The sequence below is a fragment of the Adiantum capillus-veneris genome, chromosome 4 (assembly GCF_014529385.1).
Source record: "Adiantum capillus-veneris isolate H3 chromosome 4, ASM1452938v2, whole genome shotgun sequence".
NCBI classification, from domain to species: Eukaryota; Viridiplantae; Streptophyta; class Polypodiopsida; order Polypodiales; family Pteridaceae; genus Adiantum; species Adiantum capillus-veneris.
In genome coordinates this window covers 77,967,619-77,990,693 of record NC_140934.1, presented here as the reverse complement: position 1 = coordinate 77,990,693, position 23,075 = coordinate 77,967,619, and the positions used below count along the sequence as shown (strand labels likewise).

Here is a 23,075-nt window from a genome sequence, read left to right as displayed (position 1 = left end):
GGCAAAATAATACTTGGGAATATTTCTCTTTCAGGATGTACAATTGTGAGTGATGGCTAGTCAAATGTTCAGAGAAGACCGTTGATCAATGTAATGCTGGTTTGTCGAAGGGGAGAAACGTTTATAAATGTGATTGATAGTTCTGGTGCAATTAAAAGTGACAAATACATTTTTGAGGTCTTAATTTAATGTAATGAAAGAAATTGGTGCTAAACATGTCGTTCAAGTAGTCAGGGACAACGCAAAGAATTGTAAAAACACCAATAAATTAATAAAGAAGTACTTTCCATACATTTTTACCAATGGTTGTAATACGCACAGCTTAAACTTGGTGTTGAAAGATTGGTACACTAGCAAAGAAACCACATGGTTCACCAAAATAATTGATACAGCACCTCAAGTTGTGAAATTTATCTTGAAACGACAAAGAGTGCTCGATTTGTATAGGATGTGCATGTCAGTGATGTTGAAACTTCCTGCTGAAAATCAGTTCTACACACACTTTTATACCTTGGAATCACTTCTCCGTAATAAATACGTTGTGATTGACACATTCAATTGTGGGGCCTTTGATGAATGGCAGCTTCAGCAGAAAGAAAAAGTGAAAGATAAAATTACATGCTTACGTGACAATGTAAACAAGGTTGCTTGGTGGAGGAGTGTAATGGATGCATACCATGTAATGATGCTCGTTATGTTCGCGATCTACAATCTTGATCAAAGGGTGCCAAACCTGGGCAAAGTGTGGATGACATGGTGGTCAGTCCAGCAGAGTCTTGAAAATCCTGAAGAGCTGAAAGAGTCTGTAGTAGAGAAGGAGTGGCGATTACCATTCTTTGGCAAACAGCGAAAAATTTTGACTAAGTATTTTCATGCAAGGTGGAAGAGTGCTCATAGTCCACTCCATAGTGTTGCTTACATGCTTGATCCAGAGGATTGGAATTTAGATCTAATGTCCAATACAAAGGCGGTAAGCAATTTCTATCACGTGGTCAACACGTTCTACTCCAACGTTCAGGACCGAATTGATTGCATCAAAGAAATAAGTGCATTTAGATTAAAAGAAGGTCCTTTTGCGAATGTTTTTGTACAGGTAATGGCAAAAGAGCAACATGCATGGAAGTGGTAGATGATGAATGGTGGAGAGCATTACTCTACCTTACGTTCCCTTGCAATGAAAGTACTCGTACAATGTGCAGCAAACTCAAATTCAGAGAGAAACTGGAGTATGTGCAAGTATGTTCACACCACAATTCGCAACAGATTATTAGCAGAGAGAGCAGAAAAATTAGTGTATATGTTTTGCAATGAAAAGATATTGAATCACATCGAAAGTGTTGTCTACGAGGAGGAAATGCCAACCTGGTTATATGATTGTCAAAATGAAGATGAAGAAGAGTTCAATGTTGGTATATCTCAATGCACTGTAGACGAAATAGAAGAGAATTTGATAATAGATGTGGAGGTTGAATTGCAAGGAGAACCACAACACTCAGACTTAGAACTAGATAACAACTCAACAAATTCAATATAGCTTGAGAGTAGAATGAGTAAATATCAAAAACCATTGTAAAAGACCTTGTATTCAAATGTGTTTTGAGTAATTACAATGCTTCATATTCGCAATAGCACATAGTTTGCCGATCTCAATTGTGTTTCCCTGAAGCAGCATCTTGCTCATCAAACAGATTTCTAATTGTGCTAGGGGTATCTTGGCGTGCTTGCTTGAATTTATACTTGTTTGTCATGTCAAACATAATATATATTCCTTGTGGTATATCTTGTGAACAGATTGTGCATTGACTATTGTTTTGCATTAAACGAATAAGACAAACTAAATGACAATAATGACCACATGTCAATGTATAATATCCACTCCATCCATCAATATTCTTGTAGCACCCTAGAAATTGGGAAGATGAGGATGCATCTGAAGTAGATGAGGGGACCAAATCCGAATGCATGACAAGGTGGCTGATGTGTGTCCCTTGTACAGGTGTTGGATTCACTCGCTGTGTCAGATTTTGAACGTTTTGACTTAAGTGGTGAATGCTTTTCTCCATCCGGACTTGTGAGGGTTGGGGTGTCTGGGTGGCTATAGAAAGCTGTGCTATTTCTGCATCTTTCTCTGCCAACTGTTTCGTGTAAATATCCTTCTCTCTTTCCAACTGTAGGTCGGTGTCGGGGAATAAGTGTTCAAAACTTGAGCCAGGTCAGCGCCGGGCTGCTGGCTGTGGAAAAATTGAGAGTGAAAAATTGTCGCACCACAAAATACAACAGTAGTTAATTACTTGCTAATGCTATTGATGCACAAAACTTGCTCAAAAATTGGTAACACCGGATACGCAATCAAGAAGAAGTGTCATTAACGACACCATTAAATAATGCTAATGATAGTTTAGGAGCTTAAACTCCCATTACAGATCACTCCGGGCCGTTAACGGCTCCGCAACTCATCAAAAAGAAATAATTAAACTAGGTTGCCTGCTGACGAGAAAAATCCTAATGTGCCGGTTCCATCTGTTCGATTTGTCTTCTAACACTATCTTGCCTTTTCTTTAGCACTAGACTTTCCAATTTCCCTTCATGGTCGGCTTGCTCCGAGCTCTCAAAACATGTCCTCCTTGCTATGCCGAACCTTGGCCTTCTTCCCCGAAGACTGCTTACGAGCCTTGTTTTCTCTCTCCTTGCTTAAGCCGAGAGAGAGAGTATCCCCTTGGTTCCTTCCTTAGCAAAGGCCGAGAGCGAGACTTGTGCTTTGGTTAGCGAAGGACGAGAGAAAGAGAGTGTTGTTCTTCCTTAAGCCGAGAGAGAGAGTCGTGCCTTGGTTGCAAAGCCCTTGCTTGTCTTTGATTGTCGAGCAAAAGAGAGATTTTTTCACGCTTTGATTACCTCCTCGCCTCACCTTGCTTGAGCCGGAGATCGAGAGAGAGAGCCCTTCACGCCTTGATTACCTCCTCGCCTGGCTTTGCTTGGTCCGGAGATCGAGAGAGAGAGCCTTGCTTGCCGCTTTGCTCCCCTCCTCTCTTCTTTGAACCCTTCCCTTTCTTGCTTCACGTCCAATTTTTTCTTCTTTTTCCCCTCGCTAAGCCTCCCTTGCTATGTTTTGTTAAGCCCATCAGTCACAACGCCGTGACTGATGTGGCGCGTGACTTATGGTGATGACGCGGCAGGAGTAGTTCCAAATCCGCTCGCGAGGCCCTCTTCGTCTCTTTACCCTTCTGCAGCGACCGCATCCGAGCACCGTAGCGCTCAGCGCGAGTGCTTTTCCCCTGCTGCTCGTCGGCTTTTTCTTCCCTGCACGCCTTCGCCATGCCATTTTTCTTCACATAAGGTTAAAATTTTAAAAAAACCCGTTTAGGCAGCCATCCTTAGTCCCTTGGGCGGCCATTGAGGAGTCCTTTGGGCGGGCCTTGGTTGTCTTGGCCGGGCAGCCTTCGGGCTCCACTTACATATTGGCCAAGCTCCACTGGGCGGCTCTTTGGGCGGCCACCTTAATCAAACCGCCACAACATTAGGCATACACACTGAGCAAAGCAATGCCAAGCACAACACCTTTCCCCCACAGTCCTTGTCTAACCTTCATCTTGAACTTCGATGCCCGTATCAACCTCTTGTATAATCCTGCATACCTTTAAGATGCAAGTATAGGTGATTGCATTAATGTAAAGCCTTCTCATCACATCCGATAAAAGGTGTCAAAGTTTATTTCTTGTCAACTGGGTATTGCCAATTACGACCACTGTCGACCAAGCACTACATGAAATGACATCTCGGGCATGAGACTCATCAAGCTACTACTGCTCCAGCATCCCAATCTGTGGAAAATAGACAAAACTCCCAGCTGAGACACCGACCGAGCCGACTGGACTGGTATGGAGCCGGCCCCAGGTGTATCTTAATCGGCCAATATCTTGGCGACCGGGACTCCGATCACTGAATTGAAAAGACCGATTTGCTCCACAAAGTGAGCACTTCAAGCCCGTGCATTCTTTTCATTTCTGTCACCTCGGCTGCAGTTTCCCGATCCGGTACGGATCTACAATCGACTCAAACTTTGAACTGCCATAACTTCTTCACCGTAGCTCCAATCGACGAGCCGTAAAGACAGGCCGGTAGAGCACTTCAAGCACTGCAGTTCTAGATCATAATCTTCCTTATGTCCTCACTTCAAGCATAATCATTTTTGGCATCATTACGGCATCTCTTGGCCTTTTTAACCGCATTTGACATACATTCAGCATTGAACTTGTCCTATTACCCGGCCTTAACTACTGTTCATTAATCATGTAGGCTTCAAACAACTAGATGTGCATTTTTCTAGCATCTTTCTTAGCATGGGAGCGGAGCTGCACGACATCCACCCCCTCTGAACCTGCACAGCCTCCGGTCTGTGCCAACCGTATTTATAAAGCATCATCAAGAGCATCATCAGACTCATCGTCTGATGCATACATAACATTGTGTTCAGGAGGTTGATCTGTGTTGAAGTCACCAATATTAATCTCACCATCTCGTTGCTGAAACAACTTAACTCTTTTCCCTGCAATAGGCACCTTGAGCTCAGTGCCATCAAGCTCGCATAACTTGTAGGTCGCATTATCATAAACATGAAGTACAACATATGGTCCAAACCATCGTTTAACTATCTTCTACATAGCAGTGTACTGGTTCTCCAGGCTGCTGTCATATACAAGGACCCAATCCCCATCTTTAATAGCACGAGGTCGTAGTATGTGCTTACCTTCAAACACTACTTTGTTCTTCAACCTTGCTTCCTTAAGCATTACTTTAGCCTGTTCAATATCTTCCTGACGCCTATCAAGTTGGCGAATGCGCAATGCCAACAAATCTTCTGTAGACATACCTTCTTCTCATGGCATTATGGTCCAAGAAATAACCGCTTCCTCTGTAGGCATAATGGGTTTTTGCCCGTACATTAGCTCAAATGGCATAAAACTTGTAATAGAACTATGTGTAGTTCGATCAGCCCATAAAGCAAATGGTAGGATTTTAGGCCAATCACCAATATGTCCCTGGCATGCCTTTGCTAAAGCTTTAACAATAGGCGGGTGCCCTCTTTCACTTTTACCATTACCCTCTGGATTGTATGCTGTAGTGAGAGCCAATTTAATGCCCAAGCGAGCAAAGAATTCCCGAGCTTCATCTGCATCCAGCTCTCCTCTGTCAGCACTATTCTACCAACACATCCATACCTGGAAATAACATCCTCAAGCAAGAACTTGCATACGGAACTGGTAGCTTTGGTACGCAAAGCTCTGCCTTCCACCTGATTAGTAAGATCCTCTCTTGCAAGAACAATATACCGCATCTGCCAGACACCTACTGGCATGGTAATCAGGTCCACCACCCACTTGTAGTGCATAGCCACTAGATAGGTGGGATGCAACCCATCTCGATGTCGCAAATTAGAATATTGTTGGCATATTAGGCATGTCTCCACAAACTGAGCCACATCTTTATACATACCTTTCCACCAGTAACGATCCTTAATCTTGACAAAAGTTGCCCAGACCCCTCTGTGTCCAGCCCATAAACATTCATGAAACTCTTTGATAACCCGTTGTTGAGTCGCTTTATCACAAACAACCCGTTGTGGTACTCCTTTAGAGCGTTTTGGCTGCTTCCATAAATGGCCATCCTTCAGAAAATAGCCGTAAGCTTTTTTCCTGATCTTTTTGTACTCTTGATCCGTCCACCCTTCATGCTTAGTAAGAGTGCTAAGGTAGCGACCAATCAAAATCCATTCTCCTTCATAGAACTCTTCAGAAAATACCTCAAAAGTATGAGCAATATTGCCACAATTTGCATGTAGATAAGAAGACGAATAGAACTTTAGGTCAACATCATCACTTGTGGTCAGCATCTCTTCTTCATCTTCAAATCTAGCTCTTGTTGTTGAAGCTTGCCAAATGAAATTGGAAAGAGTTCCTCAAACCCGTAAGAAGATTCCTATGGAAGAACAACACCAAAGACTTGATGCCCTGGCAATGGGCTAGCTGGGAAACAGTTGAGAGATTGATTGAGCAAGGCGGTCTTGGGATTCTTAGCCCTGGTATCCATGCAGAGGCCTAGTGTGTTAAGTTTGTGGCCGCACTCATGAAGCAAGACCAGTCTCGGGCTACTATGGCCAATGCCATGATGGAAAATTCCAAGCTCTACTCACAAGGTGGTTAGTGGAAAGGGCTCAAGATACACGACAAATTGTTTGCCCCTCGGTGGGCTAGCCTGAAGCTCAATGGTGCGATGGGCAAGCTCATTAGGAGCAACAGAGAATTTGGGATGTGGACAACTTACAAGGTACTTTCACAACTCCGCATCTCATTAGTCCCCATGGTTGTCTAAGGTGGGAAGCATTTCTTTGAACCCATTTTGGAGGGAAGCTACTAGAAAGATCAATAACAAAGGTGTCCGATGTTTGGGCCAACTGTGGGATTATAATGGTAATCGATGGGAAAGAACGGAACAAATGGTGTTCCAATACAACCTTGATGGGACTGAAAGTCTACTGATGAGCGGAACCTTGGAACGGATGGACAGCTGGTGCCTACCTAGCGCAAACATGTCTAGAAGGCTAGGAATGATCGTATACTCGACAACTCCATGGAAACAACTAGGTTCACAGAGATAATATAAGAAAGCAAGGGAGCAATCCTACCCTTCGGAAACGTAAGAACTTTGATGAAGGGAACCTTGTCTTGAAAGTGATGATTGCATGGTTGATGCAATGCTTGTGTGTAAGAGAGGTGATTGTTGTTGGATCTCATTGTATCATGTGGGTTGTTGTTTGAATGCAGGCAAAGGACTGGTGAAACTTGAGGTCCCACTCCCCTTTCCAATCACTTGTAAGCCTGCCAATGCAAACATTGAGGGAAATATCCTCTTGTTGTTGTCATTCACATAGTGTGGATGCCACCCGTTCTTCAACCTTACGCAAGATGACCTCTTGCACTTGAATCTTGAAATCCTTTGTGAGGGTGGTCTCTACTTCCGGATTTGTTTTATTGAGCTTGTCTTCCATATGTTCCACCTCCTCTTTCTTGCAGTTCTTCATTGTGGTGAGACGAGCTTTGATGGCGGTGAGTCCCTGTTTGAGCTCATTGTTCTCTTTGCGAAGTTGTTCAACTTCATTTTGAAGGTGGGCAAAGATGTCCATCTTTGGGGGTGTCGCTACGACCCTGGGGAAGGTGGGTTTGTCTCAAGATGCGGCCTGAGTCGGCCAATACAAAAATGCAATTCGAGGTTGGCCAGTGCAGAGTGTGCCGTTGGAGGACAAGGCTGTTTATTGATGCCCCCCCAAAGGACAACCCCTTGCCCAGGCTGAGGGAGGTCCAAGGGAAGACGACAAAGAAAGAGAGAGAGTGAGAGAGAGAGAGAATCGACGCTGTGGATGCGGACGTGCACTAGCCCCAAAAACTTGGTGCCCTTTTTGGTATTTCCTTTGTGGTTCTTCACAAATGCGCAACTATCGGGACTGAGCTTTGCTTCCACAAAACCTAGAATTCCAGAGAGAGTCCCCCAAGGTAAATATATTTAAATACCCTTGGCCTAAAAGCAACTCTTTGGAAAGTTGACCTCCAAAAGCACTATTGTCCAAAATCTAGTGCCCCTCGGTTGTTCCGCAATTTGTGGAGAATCCATATAGGTGCCACGTGAACAGGGTGTCTGCATTTTATGGGTTGCATCTGTACATGATACCACATCATTAGTTTTTAGGATTTCATTGCTCGGTTGGTTTGTCCAAGATTGACACTAACACCCAAGGGGCCATGTCACGTCACCAACTTGTGACAAACCTACTACCTCTAGCTGTGTACGCCAAGATGGCAAGAGGGAAAAATCTATATGTGATTATGGGTAAGGAGATCATGGAGGACTCAAGATAAGGAGATGTTATTTTGGTTGGGGATTTCAATGCTAGGACGGCATGTTGCCAAGTGGCTTTCTTTGTCACATCATCGGAGAACACAATAGATCTTGGCATTGAGAGATCCTTACACAATGCATAGGGATACACATAGACATCTTTTGGAGATGGGAGCTTCGCATGAGTTGGCGATACTTAATGGCATTGCTAGATGGCCACTGTTTGGAGGATCACATGCAACCCACACCGACATGGTGCTACTTATAGACTCTCTTCCAACGCTTGGTGAGGCGGAATAAGCATGCCTGTTTGGTGTAGCTTAAGCAGGATATCTATCAACTATTCTTGAGTCAAGGTTACAGAGAGGTATGGAGGCTCTTTCATCAACAACAGGCAACTACACCCATCACCTCTCTGGACACATGGGGACTGTATGCTAGGAGTATATATACGACATGAGATGAATCCTCCAAACAATCATCACCAGGATCTCTCCCCCTTACATCTACCTTTTTCACTCTTGGCATGGTACATGATAGATAACATATTGGGAGAGCACAAGACATGATGGTCTAGTTGTAGAGAACCTATCTCATGCTTGAGATATGTTGGCACCTTTGTTGAGAAACATGTCCAACAGAGTGATGTATGAAGGATTTTCTTAGAGTTGGAGCATTAATATCGACGTGCATGTACAAAATGTGTAATCTGCAACGGAAGTGATTGATGGTGAATGCTCATGATGAGTGCTCGGTACATAATGAGAGATGTGCAAAGACTAGAGAGAGGAGAGAATGATACTCTGAATGAAGGTTCTCTGAGAGAGAGAGAGAGAGAGAGAGAGAGAGAGAGAGAGAAGACTAACACCAGATGGAGTCCCAAACACCCCTCCAAGGGCCCCCTAGCGAGAGAGAGGGGGGCCCTCGCTAGAGAGGTATTTGCTTTAAATTGCACAAATGCTGATACAATGGTCCTTACGTGCTTGGATTTGTGAGGCTAAGGGTACTGAAAATGTTGGGGCTGATCCGGCTCGGGTTTGTGATTTGACGATGAGGCTAGGGATGAAATCTGAAAACATTGGTATTGATGGTTGGATCTACGACGGTACGGTGAGGTTATGGCTGAAAACAAAACATTGGTGCTGATGGGGTGCTATAGGCTAACGATAGAGATGCTGAGGTACTGCGGGTATGTGGGATTAGAGCTAGGTCTGGCAATCTTGTAAAAAATACCATGATTTGGTAATTGTTGGCTAAAACGTCACTTATTAAAATAAGTTGATGAAACATTAATAAGAGGTGATTCGTATGTAGTTATTACCTAGGCTTGGTACTGATGCAACTCTATGGGAACACTCCCAAGTGCCTACACCTAGCAAACACTCGTTGTGCTCATGTGCAATCAAAGGGTATGCAACTACTCTAAAGTTTTTGGGCATGCAAGTCCTACGTACAGGCTCACAAGGGTGCTAGAACACTTCCTAGGATGTCCTAAACCCTAGAAGTAGAAGTTAGCTTGTTCAAATGCACATAGGGTTAGATGTGCACATGACAAAAGGGAGGAGATCCTATGCTACCTAGAAACTATTGCACCATCATGGTCGGCCATAGACTAGCCAAGTTATATGCATCTATACTGAAGCGTCAACTTAGCCAATGGGAAGATCAAGAGGTTATTAGAGCTCAAGGCTAGGTAGGGTTTAAGGGTTACTCTACTTTGGATCATATACTCACACTTAGATCCATTATTGATAAGGGTAGAAAATATCTATCGTTGTCTTGTGTATTTTTGCAAGGCATTTGTCTCTAGAGCAAGATAGATGTGCAGGCTATACAGTTTTGAAGTCTCTATTAACCTTACATGGTGGATCTTGGCATTGTATGAGATGGAAACAGGCAGAGTATGCACAACAGAGGGCTTTTATTAGATGTGGTTCACTCCAGCATTGGAGTGAAACAGGGATGCCCACTTTCACCTACTCTTTTTGGTATGTATGTCAATGAGGTGTCAAGGTACATTGACGGACAGGGAGATAAAGGAGCACATCTATCGGGTACTTGGATACCCCTGTTGTTATATGCGGATGACATGGTTCTCATAGCTGACTCACCACTAGGGTTGTAGAAGCAACTCGATGCATTATGGACCTTTGAACATGATAGAGACCTATCGGTGAATCTTGGCAAGACCAAGGTAACGCTATTTAACACTACAACAGAGTGGGTGAGGGCATCAACACCAGCTCTCATGTATGGGTGGAAGGTTGGTGGAGTACGTGGAGTCCTACACATATCACAGAGTGCAATTTAGAGGGTTTTCCTTCTTCTTGAGAGGAGGCAGTGGCAACGAGATTGACACAAGGGTATGCGATATTAGGAGGCTTAGAGCGGATGTGCTCACAAATGTAGATCTAGGAGCCCCGCACTGAGCTATGGCTTTTCGACACATTGGTGACCTCCACATTATTATCAGGGATATAGATTTTGGGCCTTAGCTTGAACCATCACACTGGGACTGGTTGGGGACCTATGATGGATGGAGAGCGATGGAGAGACCTCTCATGATTATGATATCTAGGTTGATTAGATGTAAGGCCAGTCTTGCATGAGATTGTCAAAGTAGACTTGGAGGCCACACCGATTGTGGCTGAGGCACTTCTAAGATCAATATCCTATATACATGGCTTATGGGAGCTTCCACATCATCAATATGCCTGATTAGCACTAGAGTCATCACGAGACCTTGCTATGGGAGGAGAATCCTCATGTTAGTATGCATAGATGTCAGCTTTGTTTCTTACATTTGCACACTTTGTCCTCTTGTCCTCTTGTCCTTTCTTGACAAAACCGCGAGGCTGCGTTTGATTGATGTACATCCCAACCAAAACGAGTTGCCAATGCACATAGAAAATGCATAGTAGTCATACGACAAGTGGGAGAAAAAGTCTCTTCATAATATATGCCTTTTTGTTGTGCATAACCCTTTGCAACAAGTCGAGCCTTATAGCAATCAATCTCACCATTCGACTTGCGTTTCAACTTGTAAATCCACTTCGTACCAATGGCCTTTTTGCAAGGAGGAAAATCACATAAAGTCCATGTGTCAATTTCTATAGGTGCATCATTTTCTGATTGCATGGTAGCCATCCAATTTTCTGAATTCTGCGCTTCATCAAAAGACAGAGGTCCTCAATATCATGTAAGCTAGACACAGCCAAAGCATAACAATCTGATGCATAAGATACATGGCCAGAACTTGAACGAGTACGACTAGACAAAGGTGCATCTAATTTACTATCACGCAAAGTATGCACCAGCCATTTAGGCATACCTCTAGCTTGCTCATTCTCAGCCCTTTCCTCACCAAGTACATCATGTACATCTACATCATTAATAGGTTGATCTATAACATTTTCAAAAACCGTAGGCTATACATTTGCCTCATTGGAATTTACATTCAAACTTCCACCACTAAAAAGAGGCAACAAAGTGTCATAAATGTCCTGTGAGCTTATATTACTATCTCTAGTACATGACAACAAGAGCTGAACAGAATCTTTCACAAACACAATATCCCGTGAGACCAAGATACGCTTTGTTTACGGATGATACAACCTGTAACCTTGTCTTTCAGCACTATAACCAACAAAAATACATTTGACAGCCTTATCATCCAATTTTTTGTATTGTGTTTGTGGCACCAAAGGTATGCCAAACAACCAAAAACACGCATGTGCTCAATAGAAGGCTTTCTATCATGCCATGCTTCATATGGAGTCATAGAATGCAAAGCTTTCATACGATACCTGTTTAGTACATAAGTGGCACACATGATGGCCTCAAGCCAAAACGAATGCAAAAAAGCTTGACTTTTGACCATACATCGTGCAATTTTCGGAAGTGACGTGTTTTTTCTCTCAGCAATGCCATTTCGTTGAGTGATATAAGGCATTGTACATTGGTGTTTTATCCCACGAGTATCCAAAAATGCAAATTCATGAGACATATAATCCCCCCCCTCGATCGGAATGAAGGGTGCCCATATTACATTTTGAGACATTTTCAGTCATGGCCAAAAATTTCTTGAAGCATAAAACGCTTCGAACTTAGCTTAAAGCGGATAATACTGGAGTAATCATCAATGAAAGCCATGAAGTACGGGTAATTGCCCAAGGGCGGAGTTTAAATGGGCCCACAAACATCACTATGCACAAGCTGCAACCTACGTGTGGCCCTAACTGAACCATTCTTTGGAAACTTTGAACGTTGCATCTTACCCAAAATACAGCCTTCATAAACATGTTTTGCAAGTGCTTCAAGAGGCGGCAAAGAAGAAACCATATCAGATTTTTGCAAACGCAGCAAACCGGTAAAATTCAAATATCCAAAACATGCATGCCAAAGTTTTGCATCTAAAATAGCCTTAGAATCTACAACTGCATTTGGAAAATTCTATCCACACTTGTCATATAAAGTGAGCTTATACAACCCACGACATAAAATGCTAGATGCAACAATTTCATCATCAAAACTGAGATCATGTACTGTACATCTGTCATCCACAAACTTGACTACAAGAACAAGTCTAGCAAGTGCAGATACAGACAAAAGATTCTTCTTGATCTGAGGTACGTAAAGTGCATGAAAACAAGTGTGAAAGAACTACCATTTGCAGCAGTAAGCACAATTTTTCCAACTCCTTGAACCGGACAACAATCATTGTTGGCACAAGTAACTGAATTCCCATGAGGGACAGACTCAAGAGAGGTGAAAAAATCACGATGTGATGTAATGTGCTTTGTAGCACCATTGTCAAAATACCACACATGTGAATTTGCAGCAACTAGCATGCATGCATCATGGACAACATGATTAATATAGGTACACTCTGCACTAAAAGCCCATTCTGCATCAACAACAACATCACAGTCTCCTTTCGCAGAAGATTCAAGAATAGCTGCATTTGTAGTGGAACCAATATTAGTAGTAGAACCAGCCTCTTTGGCCTTCAACTTAAGACACTGCTTGATCAAGTGATCATTAGCTTTATAGTAATGACAACGCATCTTCTTTTTTCCCTTATCACCAAAATTTTCAGACGAATTGCTACCAACAGAAGCATTAGGAACATGTGATTTTTCATTCGCATAAGAACCATGAAAAGTGACTGCATTGCTATTGCCACCTTTTCTCTGAGCAACAATAAAAGTCTGTTCAACTGCACGCTATCTAGTCCTATTTCTTTTGGAAAGTGACTCTTGTAACAGCAATGTGCACAATGCATCAAACTTGACAACTTCAGGATTTCCTTGGGTCATAAGTCTCCAAGTACTAGAAAAAATCTGGTAAGAATCTAGCAAGGCATCAAGAACAGTCTGAACAAGGGAACTGTCATAAATGACTTCACCTGCAAAAATAAGTTTTTCATTGATATTCTTGATACCAGCAAGTAAAATTTTCATATCATCTTCCTCAGGCATAAGCATCGACTCCAGCTCTTTACATAACAATGCAATTTTTGTCTCATTGTGACTTGCATAAAAACTAGCCAGAATATCCCAACCTATTTTGTAAATTTTGTTGAACGAATGTGAGGAGTAATAGTGCACTTCACAGACAACGCAATCAATGCATGAATATGCGCATCTTTTACATCCCAATGAGCTTGCTCAACCATAGGCAAAACAACTCTAACAACAACAAGACCTGCAACATTCTCAACATCGCATGTATCCAATGAGCTTGCTCAACCATAGGCAAAACAACTCTAACAACAACAAGACCTGCAACATTCTCAACATCGCATGTATCCTCTGAACCAAGACGTACATCAATGCCATGCACAATGTTCCAAATGCCCTTTGACACAAGGACATGTTGCATTATGTAAGCCCACATAGAATAATTGTCCCTATCCAATCTATCCTCAGTAGCAAACATCTTGAACACATCTGTGTTGTTGTCAGCCATGACAAATACTGCAACTGAAGTGAAAACTGTCTGAAAAGAGGACAAACAGAGTGGAAACAACACGTGCTAGAAGACTGTAAGAGACCTGTTATGCAAGAAAACGACGCAATACTGTCTGTAGTGGAAATGGAGATCGAAATGGACCCGACTTAGAAATCTAAGCAAGTGAACAAGCGTATACTGGAGCTGTTGGCAACTAAGCCCAAGCGCATGCAACCTGCTATGATACCAATTGTTGGAATTAGGGTTGCAGAAAAACGCACACAACTTGGAGAAGACGAAAGAATCTCAAGGCATACAACTGAGAGGATATTAATTAATGTGCAATGGAAAGATGAGTTAGCCCTATAGTGATGGACATATATACAATGCATGGAGATAAAACCCCTTAAAGAGGTAAAAAAGGCCCCGACGGTCCTAAGTGTGTTCACATACATCACTACCACATGTATATGGTAACACCCCACACTAGTTCCAGATAGAGATAGGCAGATACACATCAGTTTCCCCAGATCAGAGGATATGACAGCTATGCCACCTAGTCTCTAGATCCAGATATAAAGGAGCATTACATACGTAAATGCCGAATGTATTACGAGATACGAGGGCGCTTCCCTTGTTTAGAGGGTTTCGGTGCCCTTGCTAGAGTGGAGGACTACATCGATCACAGGTGTCAAGAGAGATGCACCTACTCACGCTGTCTCTTGGAATGCATTTAACGGAGCATATGCCCAGCAAGCGCATATCCTCCTATACGTGCAAACAACAGCGCTGTGCAAGGGCTAGTAGGCTAGCCAAGGAAGCTATGGGCTGTTTCCAGAGGATGTGAGAGGTCGGAACCTCCCCAGATGCAATCTCTTGGAATACAATTATATCAGGATACGACCACCGGCCACGAAGCTCTGGGCCTTTTTCATTGGATGCAACAAGACTACATCTTGATAGATGCAATCATTTTTCTTGATACATGTAGTCCCTCACGTCTAGGTGGATAAGAGCCAAAGGTAGCTTGATGAAATGAGGGAAAAGCATGGCATTGCACCAAACAAAGAACACTACACTTGGATAGCTGGTCTCCTTGGATAGCAAGACTAATTTTTGACAACCCTACAGCATCCTTCTCGATGGAGCCTTAGTTGACATACATGCCAAATGTGCTATACTTATGAAAGTTTGCTGTGCGTAAGCGGCTTCTTGGGCTCCATTAATTGTAGGGTATGCCCAATAGGGCAGTGGGTTGTTTACAGAAAATGCTAAGTGAGGGCTTCTCTTTGGTTGTGGTCTCTTGAAATGCACTTATAGAAGGATATGCCAAGTACCAGTCCGCGAAGGAAACTCTGTTGATCGCAGGATATGCCCAACAGAGGTAGAGCACTTCTAGAAAAATATTCCTGGCAATGGCATGTCCTCATGAAAGTGCTGAAAATAGCCAAAGCTTCCTTGACCAGCCCGTTTTGGATTGTTCTCAGATGAAGCAAGAGGAGTTACATTTACAGGAAGAGATACCCAGAAAGGATTGGCGAAGGAATTCCTAGGCTGTTTTTAGCGGGTATCTTTCCAAATGCGATCTCTTTAACTGCAATTATAGGAGAATATTCTTGGCAATGGCATGTCCTCTTGTAAGGCCTGAAACAGCCAAAGCTTCCTTGACCAGCCCTTTTTGGATTGTTTTCAGATGAAGCAAGAGGAGTTGGCATAACCCTCCCACGTGTAATAGAATAGCCACAATTGATCAGTTGTGATCCTCTTACTAGTCACAACAGATAGGTTAACAGAACCCTCCCATGTGTACCACAAGAAGTTTTGGACAAATTCTCACAATATTTCCCACATTGTGACTTACCTCAACATCATGAGCTTCTGTGAGGGATGCGCCGCATACCTAGCTGGGTACGATTGGGGGTAGGGGACTGCCGGCCTGGTGGGGGGTTGGCGGTCCCCTACCCCCAATCGTACCTAGCTAGGTATGCGGTGCCTCTCGAGCAGAAGCTCATGATGTTATGCATTGTATGAAAAACAATGAGAGACTCCGTTTTCCTACATGAGAAAATTTCTAAATCTTCTTGTGTACTAGAAGAGACACAATCAATCAATTGTGATACAAAAAGAGACAATATTAGTTACAATAGAGAGGTTGGCATAAGCCTCCCTTGTGTATTAGAACAGCAACAATGTGATACAAACCAGACATTTTGTCTGACTTAACTTATGGAAAACATTGAAAGCAGTATACTGGCCAATTAACATGTCACGATGAAACTTTTTCTGGAACATTGAAATAACTTTCTGTAGTAGAATATGTTTTTACAATCTCTTTTAAAGTATTTTATAATCTCAGAGGCAATCAAATAGAATAAACTGGATTCAACAACATTATGAAGCTCTTTTGTTTGCCACGAGAAGAGGCAACGATTTCCTTCAGACAAAGGAGCATCATCGGAGTGTGTGTCGGACCCAGTATCAACGGGGCTTTGCTATTTCGCACATGAATGAAAAGAGTTTGGAATGGAGCATATAATTCTAGTCATTGCATTGGCAATTGCTAGAGTGAAGTCAAGAATTTCTCAATAATTTTCACCACTATGACGAATTAAAAAATTCTGCGGCATTACAGCCGTAAAAAAAATTCAATGAATCGATGCTCTAGAGATGTCTTTTGCTTCTAAACAAGATATGTGTGAGGTTTTACCAACTATGACAGCCTACAAAATCCGCTAAATGGAAGGTACATGCATCCATGTATAGTCGGGGAAATGTAACATCCATGTATAGTTTGGGAGATGTAACAGCACCCTCTTGACATGCGTTGATGAACAACCCCATGAGTGGTCTCTAATGCTAGTCAATTTTTGCTGATGCCATCTCCCAAGCTAACAAGTTGCGTACTTGAACTGATGCTGTTCCATTGTTGAACAAATACAAATGCGCCTTGTTGTTTATTGCTTTTGTCGGATATACGCGAGATGTAATGCAAACTTTTCCGCCTTGTGCAAATGACTCCACAATCGAATGGTCCACCTGCATGAAAGATAGCAAAGGTTAAAGTGATCTTAAATCCTTGTTAGCTGCATGGTACACACAATAAGACGTCCGTTGCAGAAAATTTACTTACAAGAACTCGTAAGCGAAGCGATGTTTCTCTTTGTGAGATTGACACATAGCTACCGTAGCTTGTCTTGTCAAGATCTCTAGCCAAGGATGATCTGCAAAAATAATGCATTGGCATGATTGTGTGTGGAGCTAAATTCTCTGTGTCTTGATTTGGAAAGGCATATACTCATCACCATGTTTATACGTAATATGTCATTGAGTCTCTTTTACAAACCTGCTTTGATCACTGCATACTAAAGCTTTCCATCCGTGTTCACTTGCCACAATGTAAAAGAAGAGAGCCGTCTGTTCCACATGATCATCGGAAGCAAGAACAAGGAGCCCAAAAGGCCCTAAAGCACCATGACGTGATGCTCCAAGGTTGCTGCATGTCACTTGAACATTGCTAGCATCCACATTCAATGCTTCTGCAAGGTCCATTCTTGGTAGATCAAACTCTACCTCAACATCCAACTGCTTGATTTTGAAGTTATGTGAGCTTTAAATTGAATCAATAATCACAAGTTTAGTCCATAGTGAAATCAATTGACAACCATACCTGGGTCCCTTCAACCCCTCGAACTTCTACTAGAGAGCCTGCCTTCAAGGGTACATTACTAAGTGAGACACTCTTCCTACGCAAACTCTCAATCTCTTCAATGGGCCATTGCAATAGGCTGTTCTTTGTGTCTCCATCAAGCCAGACTTGTCTTGGAAACCCCTTACACATTGCATTCAAAAAGATAGATTTAGTTTCAATATTGAGCTTCACAAATATATGTGTCTATATGAATATAATGTGACATAGGCATATACAACTCTCAATATATGCATGTTGTTTGTTCGTGTTATGTACACATGTCCCGGAGCGGTCACTTTTCAAAACATGTATCATATCACATGAGGTAACCAGAGAGGATTATTAATTACCCAAAATGTATACTTTTATGTGTACATTAGAGGGGGATGAGGGTTTTTTTAAATAAAACGTTAGTGTAAATATAGTATGTATATTGAGGTATTATTATTAACCTTTTTAATGCACGTGATATAGGGAGCTCTTGATAAGTGACTGCCCCGGAACACATATATTTATGCACTCATCTAATTGTGTTAATATCTGTCAATGCATGCAAGTAGTCACAAACCGTTTGTGTATGTGTGTGCATGGGCACACAGATGCCCATGCATGTTCACATGCATACCATGTGTGTCTTTATAAGGACTTTAATTGATGACTCATAGTACCTGAAGAGAGGACCAGCCCTTCCCAATATCATTTTCACTCGATGAGGACTCATTCACCCAGCCAATCAAAATACGACGCCCCTTGCCACTATCATAAAATGTCTTAGATGCATAGAACTTTCCATAATCATATTGAAGTCCAATGCCAGCATCAAGGGCAGCATTGGCAGGCAAAAACGAATCCGTGTCGGAAACATATGTACCAACTGTATAGTAGTCGTGTTTAGTGTCATCCAAGCTAACCTTGAGAACATGCATTACACCATGACCATTAGCTGAGGTTTCAATGCCATTCTTTCCAGCTACAAGAATGGGATAGAGGTCCGGGCACTCCCACATGCCAGTCCTAGGTACACTATGCAAAGGATGCTTGGCTTGCTCCCAATGCACAAAATCAGAACTCTTGTAAAGCAAAGCAAGACCTCTATTCTTCCTCTTGGCCCCAATGAGCATCCTCCATTTGCCATCTGAAGCTATCCATGCTTCTGTAGGATCCCGAAACTTTGTACTGTTGATGTCAGTGGGAGCTACCAAGATTGGATTCTCCTCAATTTTCCTCCACTTTTCAAGCAAAGGGTCACTGCTATTTTCTGGTACGGCCATGGCCTGCATACACGCAAAGAGCTTAACAGAATGAGCATCCTCAACAAAATCAGCATTAAGTGTGCCGCATCCAAGATAAAATATAAAATGCAGCATGTATTGTGGAAGCAAAAGCTCCAAAATTGGGTCTTTGTTTGAAAGACTTCATACATTTTTGAAATTCACAGGATTAAGAACTTTCATAAAGTCTCTTGCCCTTTGAGTTTGTTACCTGCATTTGAACTTGGTTGTCCCTGGAGAAGGACACATTGCTCCAACCTGTGTAGAGAAGGACGGGCTTATCGGGTCCTATAATTGTGGCTGAACCTGACCAGCACCCATATAAGTCATACCATTGATCGGGAACAAGGGCTAGTTGAAGTATCCGCCAATTTAGCATATCGGTTGAAACTGCATGACCCCATGTGATGTTGCCCCATACTGCAGCATATGGATTCCATTGGTAGAATAGGTGGTAGTAGCCCTTGTAGAACATGAGCCCTATATAATTAGACAAGAATGCATAATTAGACAAAAGGCATTTATGTGCACCGTATAATGTCAAGTTAAAATGCAACACCATTGAGGCTCATTGAGCTGGCATGGGATTCTGAAATGAGAAGCATTATTAGAATAAAGCATACTATTGAGTTATTAGTACGTTGTTGATGATTAAAGACACTTGATGATGAATTAAATGTTGAAGTCTGTTAAATTAAGTTGAATGCTGAAAATCTGTTATAACACAAGGAGTTTTGGACAAATTCTCACAATAATCTCACATTATGACTAACCTCAACATCATGAGCTTCTGTTCGGGAGGCACAGCATACCTAGCTAGGTACGATTGGGGGTAGGGGACCGCCGGCCCGCCCACTTACCCCCAATCGTACCTAGCTAGGTATGCCGTGCCTCCCTAACAGAAGCTCATGATGTTGAGTATTGTATGAAAAACACAGAAAAAGGCTCCCTTTTCCTACATGAGAAAATTTCTAAATCTTCTTGTGTATAATCAAGTAGAATGCTCAAATGTGTGGTTTACCACCATGCGAGCTTATGCAAGTGGTACTTCGAAATATTACATGCAAAGCTGGTTTTGACCCATTAAACCTCGAGTTCAGTCTGTATCACAAAAAATAATGAGCTTGGAGGAGAATGAAATTTCTAAATGATAACTGAGAAAATGCTATTCAAATAAGAACTTCGGAGAATGAAATGATAAGGTGATGTGTGGCATACCATTAGGATCTGCGTAACGCACACACCATCGGATTGAGAGCAATGCAACGCAGAAAGAATATTAGATTGATAAAACAAAGATCTCTCTCTCTCTCTATCTATCTCTCTCTCTCTCTCTCCATTTTTAGACGTGACTTGGACCTACACACTTTCCTCTCCCAGCCAGAGTGTGGGCTCTTTATTGCGACTCTCATCACAACAATTTTGTAGCATCGAGAATCACTTAACAGCCCACTACATACTACATCACATGTAGCTTTGGTCCCATGGGTCATATTTGACCTCCGAGGACGATAATAAAATCTATCTATCATCTCTCTGTCTCATAATCTTCTTCTCACTCTCCTGGAAACACAGAGATTCAAAATAACTCTGGCATGAATGTGTATATGTGCAAGAGTCTTTTACTCACCATTCATCCAGTTCTTAGTTGGTTGGAAGTGGAAACCGGTGCGATAAGGTTGTGACTGTGAAGCCTGCACATTGAGTGTTGTGAAGAATGTTCCTTTGTTCATAAAATGATGAGAAGCTGAGGCCAATACGAAGCAGCAGCAAAGGCTCAATAGAGCACAAGCCAGTATGGCCATGGCTGGGTGTTCGTATCCCAAAACACTGATAGTAGCAATGCACAATTGTTTGTTGTATAGATTAAAGGACCTGTGCATCATAAGCATGATGAATTACATTGGGTTGCAACAAGCCTAACTTTAGGATGCAGTAAACTGCACCATGATGCATCAAGAAAGTACTGGACTGCAATATATATTGTAAAATGTGGACCTTGGAGAGTATTATTTGCACGAAATTCGCAAGTATTCACGGTTTGGATTGATCAAGTTGTGATAGCAGCGACGCTTAATTGCTGTGCTCTATCTACTGTTTTGGCTCTGGCAATTCATGATGCGATAATTGATCGGCTCTATTGATTGTAAAGATGCTGTGTACATTAAGGAGCATTTTGAAGTCAATTTCACCACCTTAGAGAAGATCTCTCTCTCTCTCTCTCTCTCTCTCTCTCTCTCTCTCACACACACACACACACACACACACACACAACGTTACAAAATATATCTCTTAATGGCACTTATCAATCCAAAAGTGAGATTGTCTCGGTCGTGGCCTGGGCCCTAAATGGTGTCTGTGTTTTTGACTAGGAAAAGCAGTCACTACGCTTCTGTGCAACTACAACGTCTACAACAATATAACATATGTTACCTTGCAGCAAGCAAAAAGCCTAGACTTGTGAAAGAACATTCGCAATATACCTGGGCTAAAGGATAAGGCTAGTATGTAATCAATCTTTGTCTAATGGGCTGTACAACAGCTTACCCTCATGATGGGGATCTAGAGAAGGGTCCTCATCTCTCTAGTGATCATCACATTCAAGGCAATGTGAATCATCATATAAGGGGGGGAATCTTCAAACTAGCTTCAACCCCTTCAGGAGCTGGAGCTCTCCTTCCTCCCAGGGAGACCCATGAATGCCCATCGGCCTTTGTGCTCTCCTAGAGAAGCAGAAGGAGGGTATCATGCTGTAGTCATAGAATTTTCAGCTAGTGCCCAGAGGGCCGTGGCGCAACTGCACATGTGCAAGCCCTTCTCTGTCATTTCACGCTATCAATCATGTGGGTGGCTAATTGGTTCTTCGGTTAAGGATGACATTTCTGGACTTGCCTCATGACACCCCTTTATCACCTTTGTACAAGCACAAGAGCCTTATGCATCTCACCCTTTTCTTTCTCTCTCTCTCTCTCTCTCTCTCTCTCACACACACACACACACAACTAACCTTGTTATTGGTGATAACGAGGGAGAAGGGACATGAGGAGCTGCTTGTTGTTGCAACTGTCAACGCCCACCTGACTCAACTGGGTGCAGCGTGGGATCAGAGGCCTTTGGATATGTATGCATGCATCACATCCCCGATCACCACCCACTGCTTGCTTGCATGCATGTAGGCTCTTGCTCTCGCTGTAGCTACCACTGCACACAACTCGTCGCCTGCCATGCAGCTGCGAGCTAGAGGTGAAACTTAGACTGTCACTAGGTCCCTTTACTTATAATACCCACGGCAGCCAAATTAGACGGCACTTAGAGCCGAGTCCCGCATGGATTGAAAATAGGGCAAATTCCGTAATTTGTGGAAATTCCCAAAATACCCCTCAAATTTCAAAAACTCCCAATATACCCTTACACCATTTTGGGATGGATTTGCCCTGCATAATCTACTAATGTTTATGGCAATAGAGATCTATCTTTTAGTGTCTCAAAACAAAATTATTCACAAATGAGCTCACAAATAGAGGCATCTGTGTTCAAAAATGATCAACAATTTCACCTAAAGAGGTCTCGATACCATCTAAAATCCTAGTTCTATCATCTTCTATTGAGGAGAACCAATCTTCCTATGAAGAGTTGCAAAAGAAATTGTTTTAAGAGATGGTTGAGAGGTTAATTAGGTGTATTTTGGAAATTTTGGCAAAATTGAAGGGCATTTTGGGAATTTTTGGCAAAATATGAGGGGTATGTTGGGAATTTTTGAAATTAGAGGGGTATTTTAGTAATTTTTCCTTGACAGTATTAGGAAATTAACGTGTCTCAATTCTAGTTCTAGAGACTCTTTTTGACTTTGGAAATAAGAGGAGGACAATTTCCTATGCATAACGACAACCACTCCTTTGCGCTAAATCCCACTAATACTACCTTTTTAACAAGAATTAGGAGTATGTTGCCACGATTTCTAAAACAGCCTAAATGGAAGAGAATCTTGCAGAGATGCCTTCAAAATTTGTGGCAGGCAGATATCGCACTATTGCAGCTTTTCTCTCTCTCTCTCTCTCTCTCTCTCTCTCTCTCATTGTTGCGATCCTGCAGGCGGCGGAATCTCCTATTGCCATAGCTATTTCCCAAGAGGCAGGTGCTGACGAACGTCATGTAATGCCCTGTTATTGCAACAGGTCAAGCGCACGACCGAGCAGACAAGAGATAGAGAAAAAAAAAAAAAAAAAATTGCAGGCGGGTTGAGTAGGAGCACCGAGAGGGTGTTGATGTGATGGCTT

At 42.4% G+C, this 23,075-nt stretch overlaps 1 protein-coding gene across 3 annotated transcripts; it reads right to left on the bottom strand.

The window, feature by feature from the left end:
• Positions 1–16,410: 16,410 nt before the first annotated feature.
• Positions 16,411–22,025, bottom strand: LOC147459457 (beta-fructofuranosidase, insoluble isoenzyme 1-like). 3 transcript variants are annotated; one of them, XM_086509836.1, is made up of 9 exons: positions 21,806–22,025; positions 20,797–20,953; positions 20,429–20,673; positions 19,010–19,278; positions 18,196–18,801; positions 17,507–17,668; positions 17,183–17,421; positions 16,970–17,060; positions 16,411–16,875 (listed from the first exon to the last, which is right to left on the bottom strand). In XM_086509836.1, exons 3-9 carry the CDS (start codon positions 20,601–20,603, stop codon positions 16,696–16,698), a joined length of 1,722 nt encoding a protein of 573 aa, XP_086365962.1. In that variant the 5' UTR covers positions 20,604–20,673; positions 20,797–20,953; positions 21,806–22,025; the 3' UTR covers positions 16,411–16,695. The 3 variants fall into 3 exon arrangements, with proteins under 3 accessions (XP_086365962.1, XP_086365963.1, XP_086365964.1); XM_086509837.1 differs by lacking the exon at positions 21,806–22,025 and adding an exon at positions 21,346–21,733; XM_086509838.1 differs by lacking the exons at positions 20,429–20,673; positions 20,797–20,953.
• Positions 22,026–23,075: the final 1,050 nt, after the last annotated feature.

Coding starts and splice junctions, on each gene's coding strand:
- LOC147459457 (XM_086509836.1), bottom strand. CDS start 20,603: ATGGCCATACTGGCTTGTGCTCTATTGAGCCTTTGCTGCTGCTTCGTA. Junction 17,669..18,195: donor AGGGCTGGTCCTCTCTTCAG/GTACTATGAGTC, acceptor GCAATGTGTAAG/GGGTTTCCAAGACAAGTCTG. Junction 17,061..17,182: donor GTATGCAGTGATCAAAGCAG/GTTTGTAAAAGA, acceptor TTATTTTTGCAG/ATCATCCTTGGCTAGAGATC.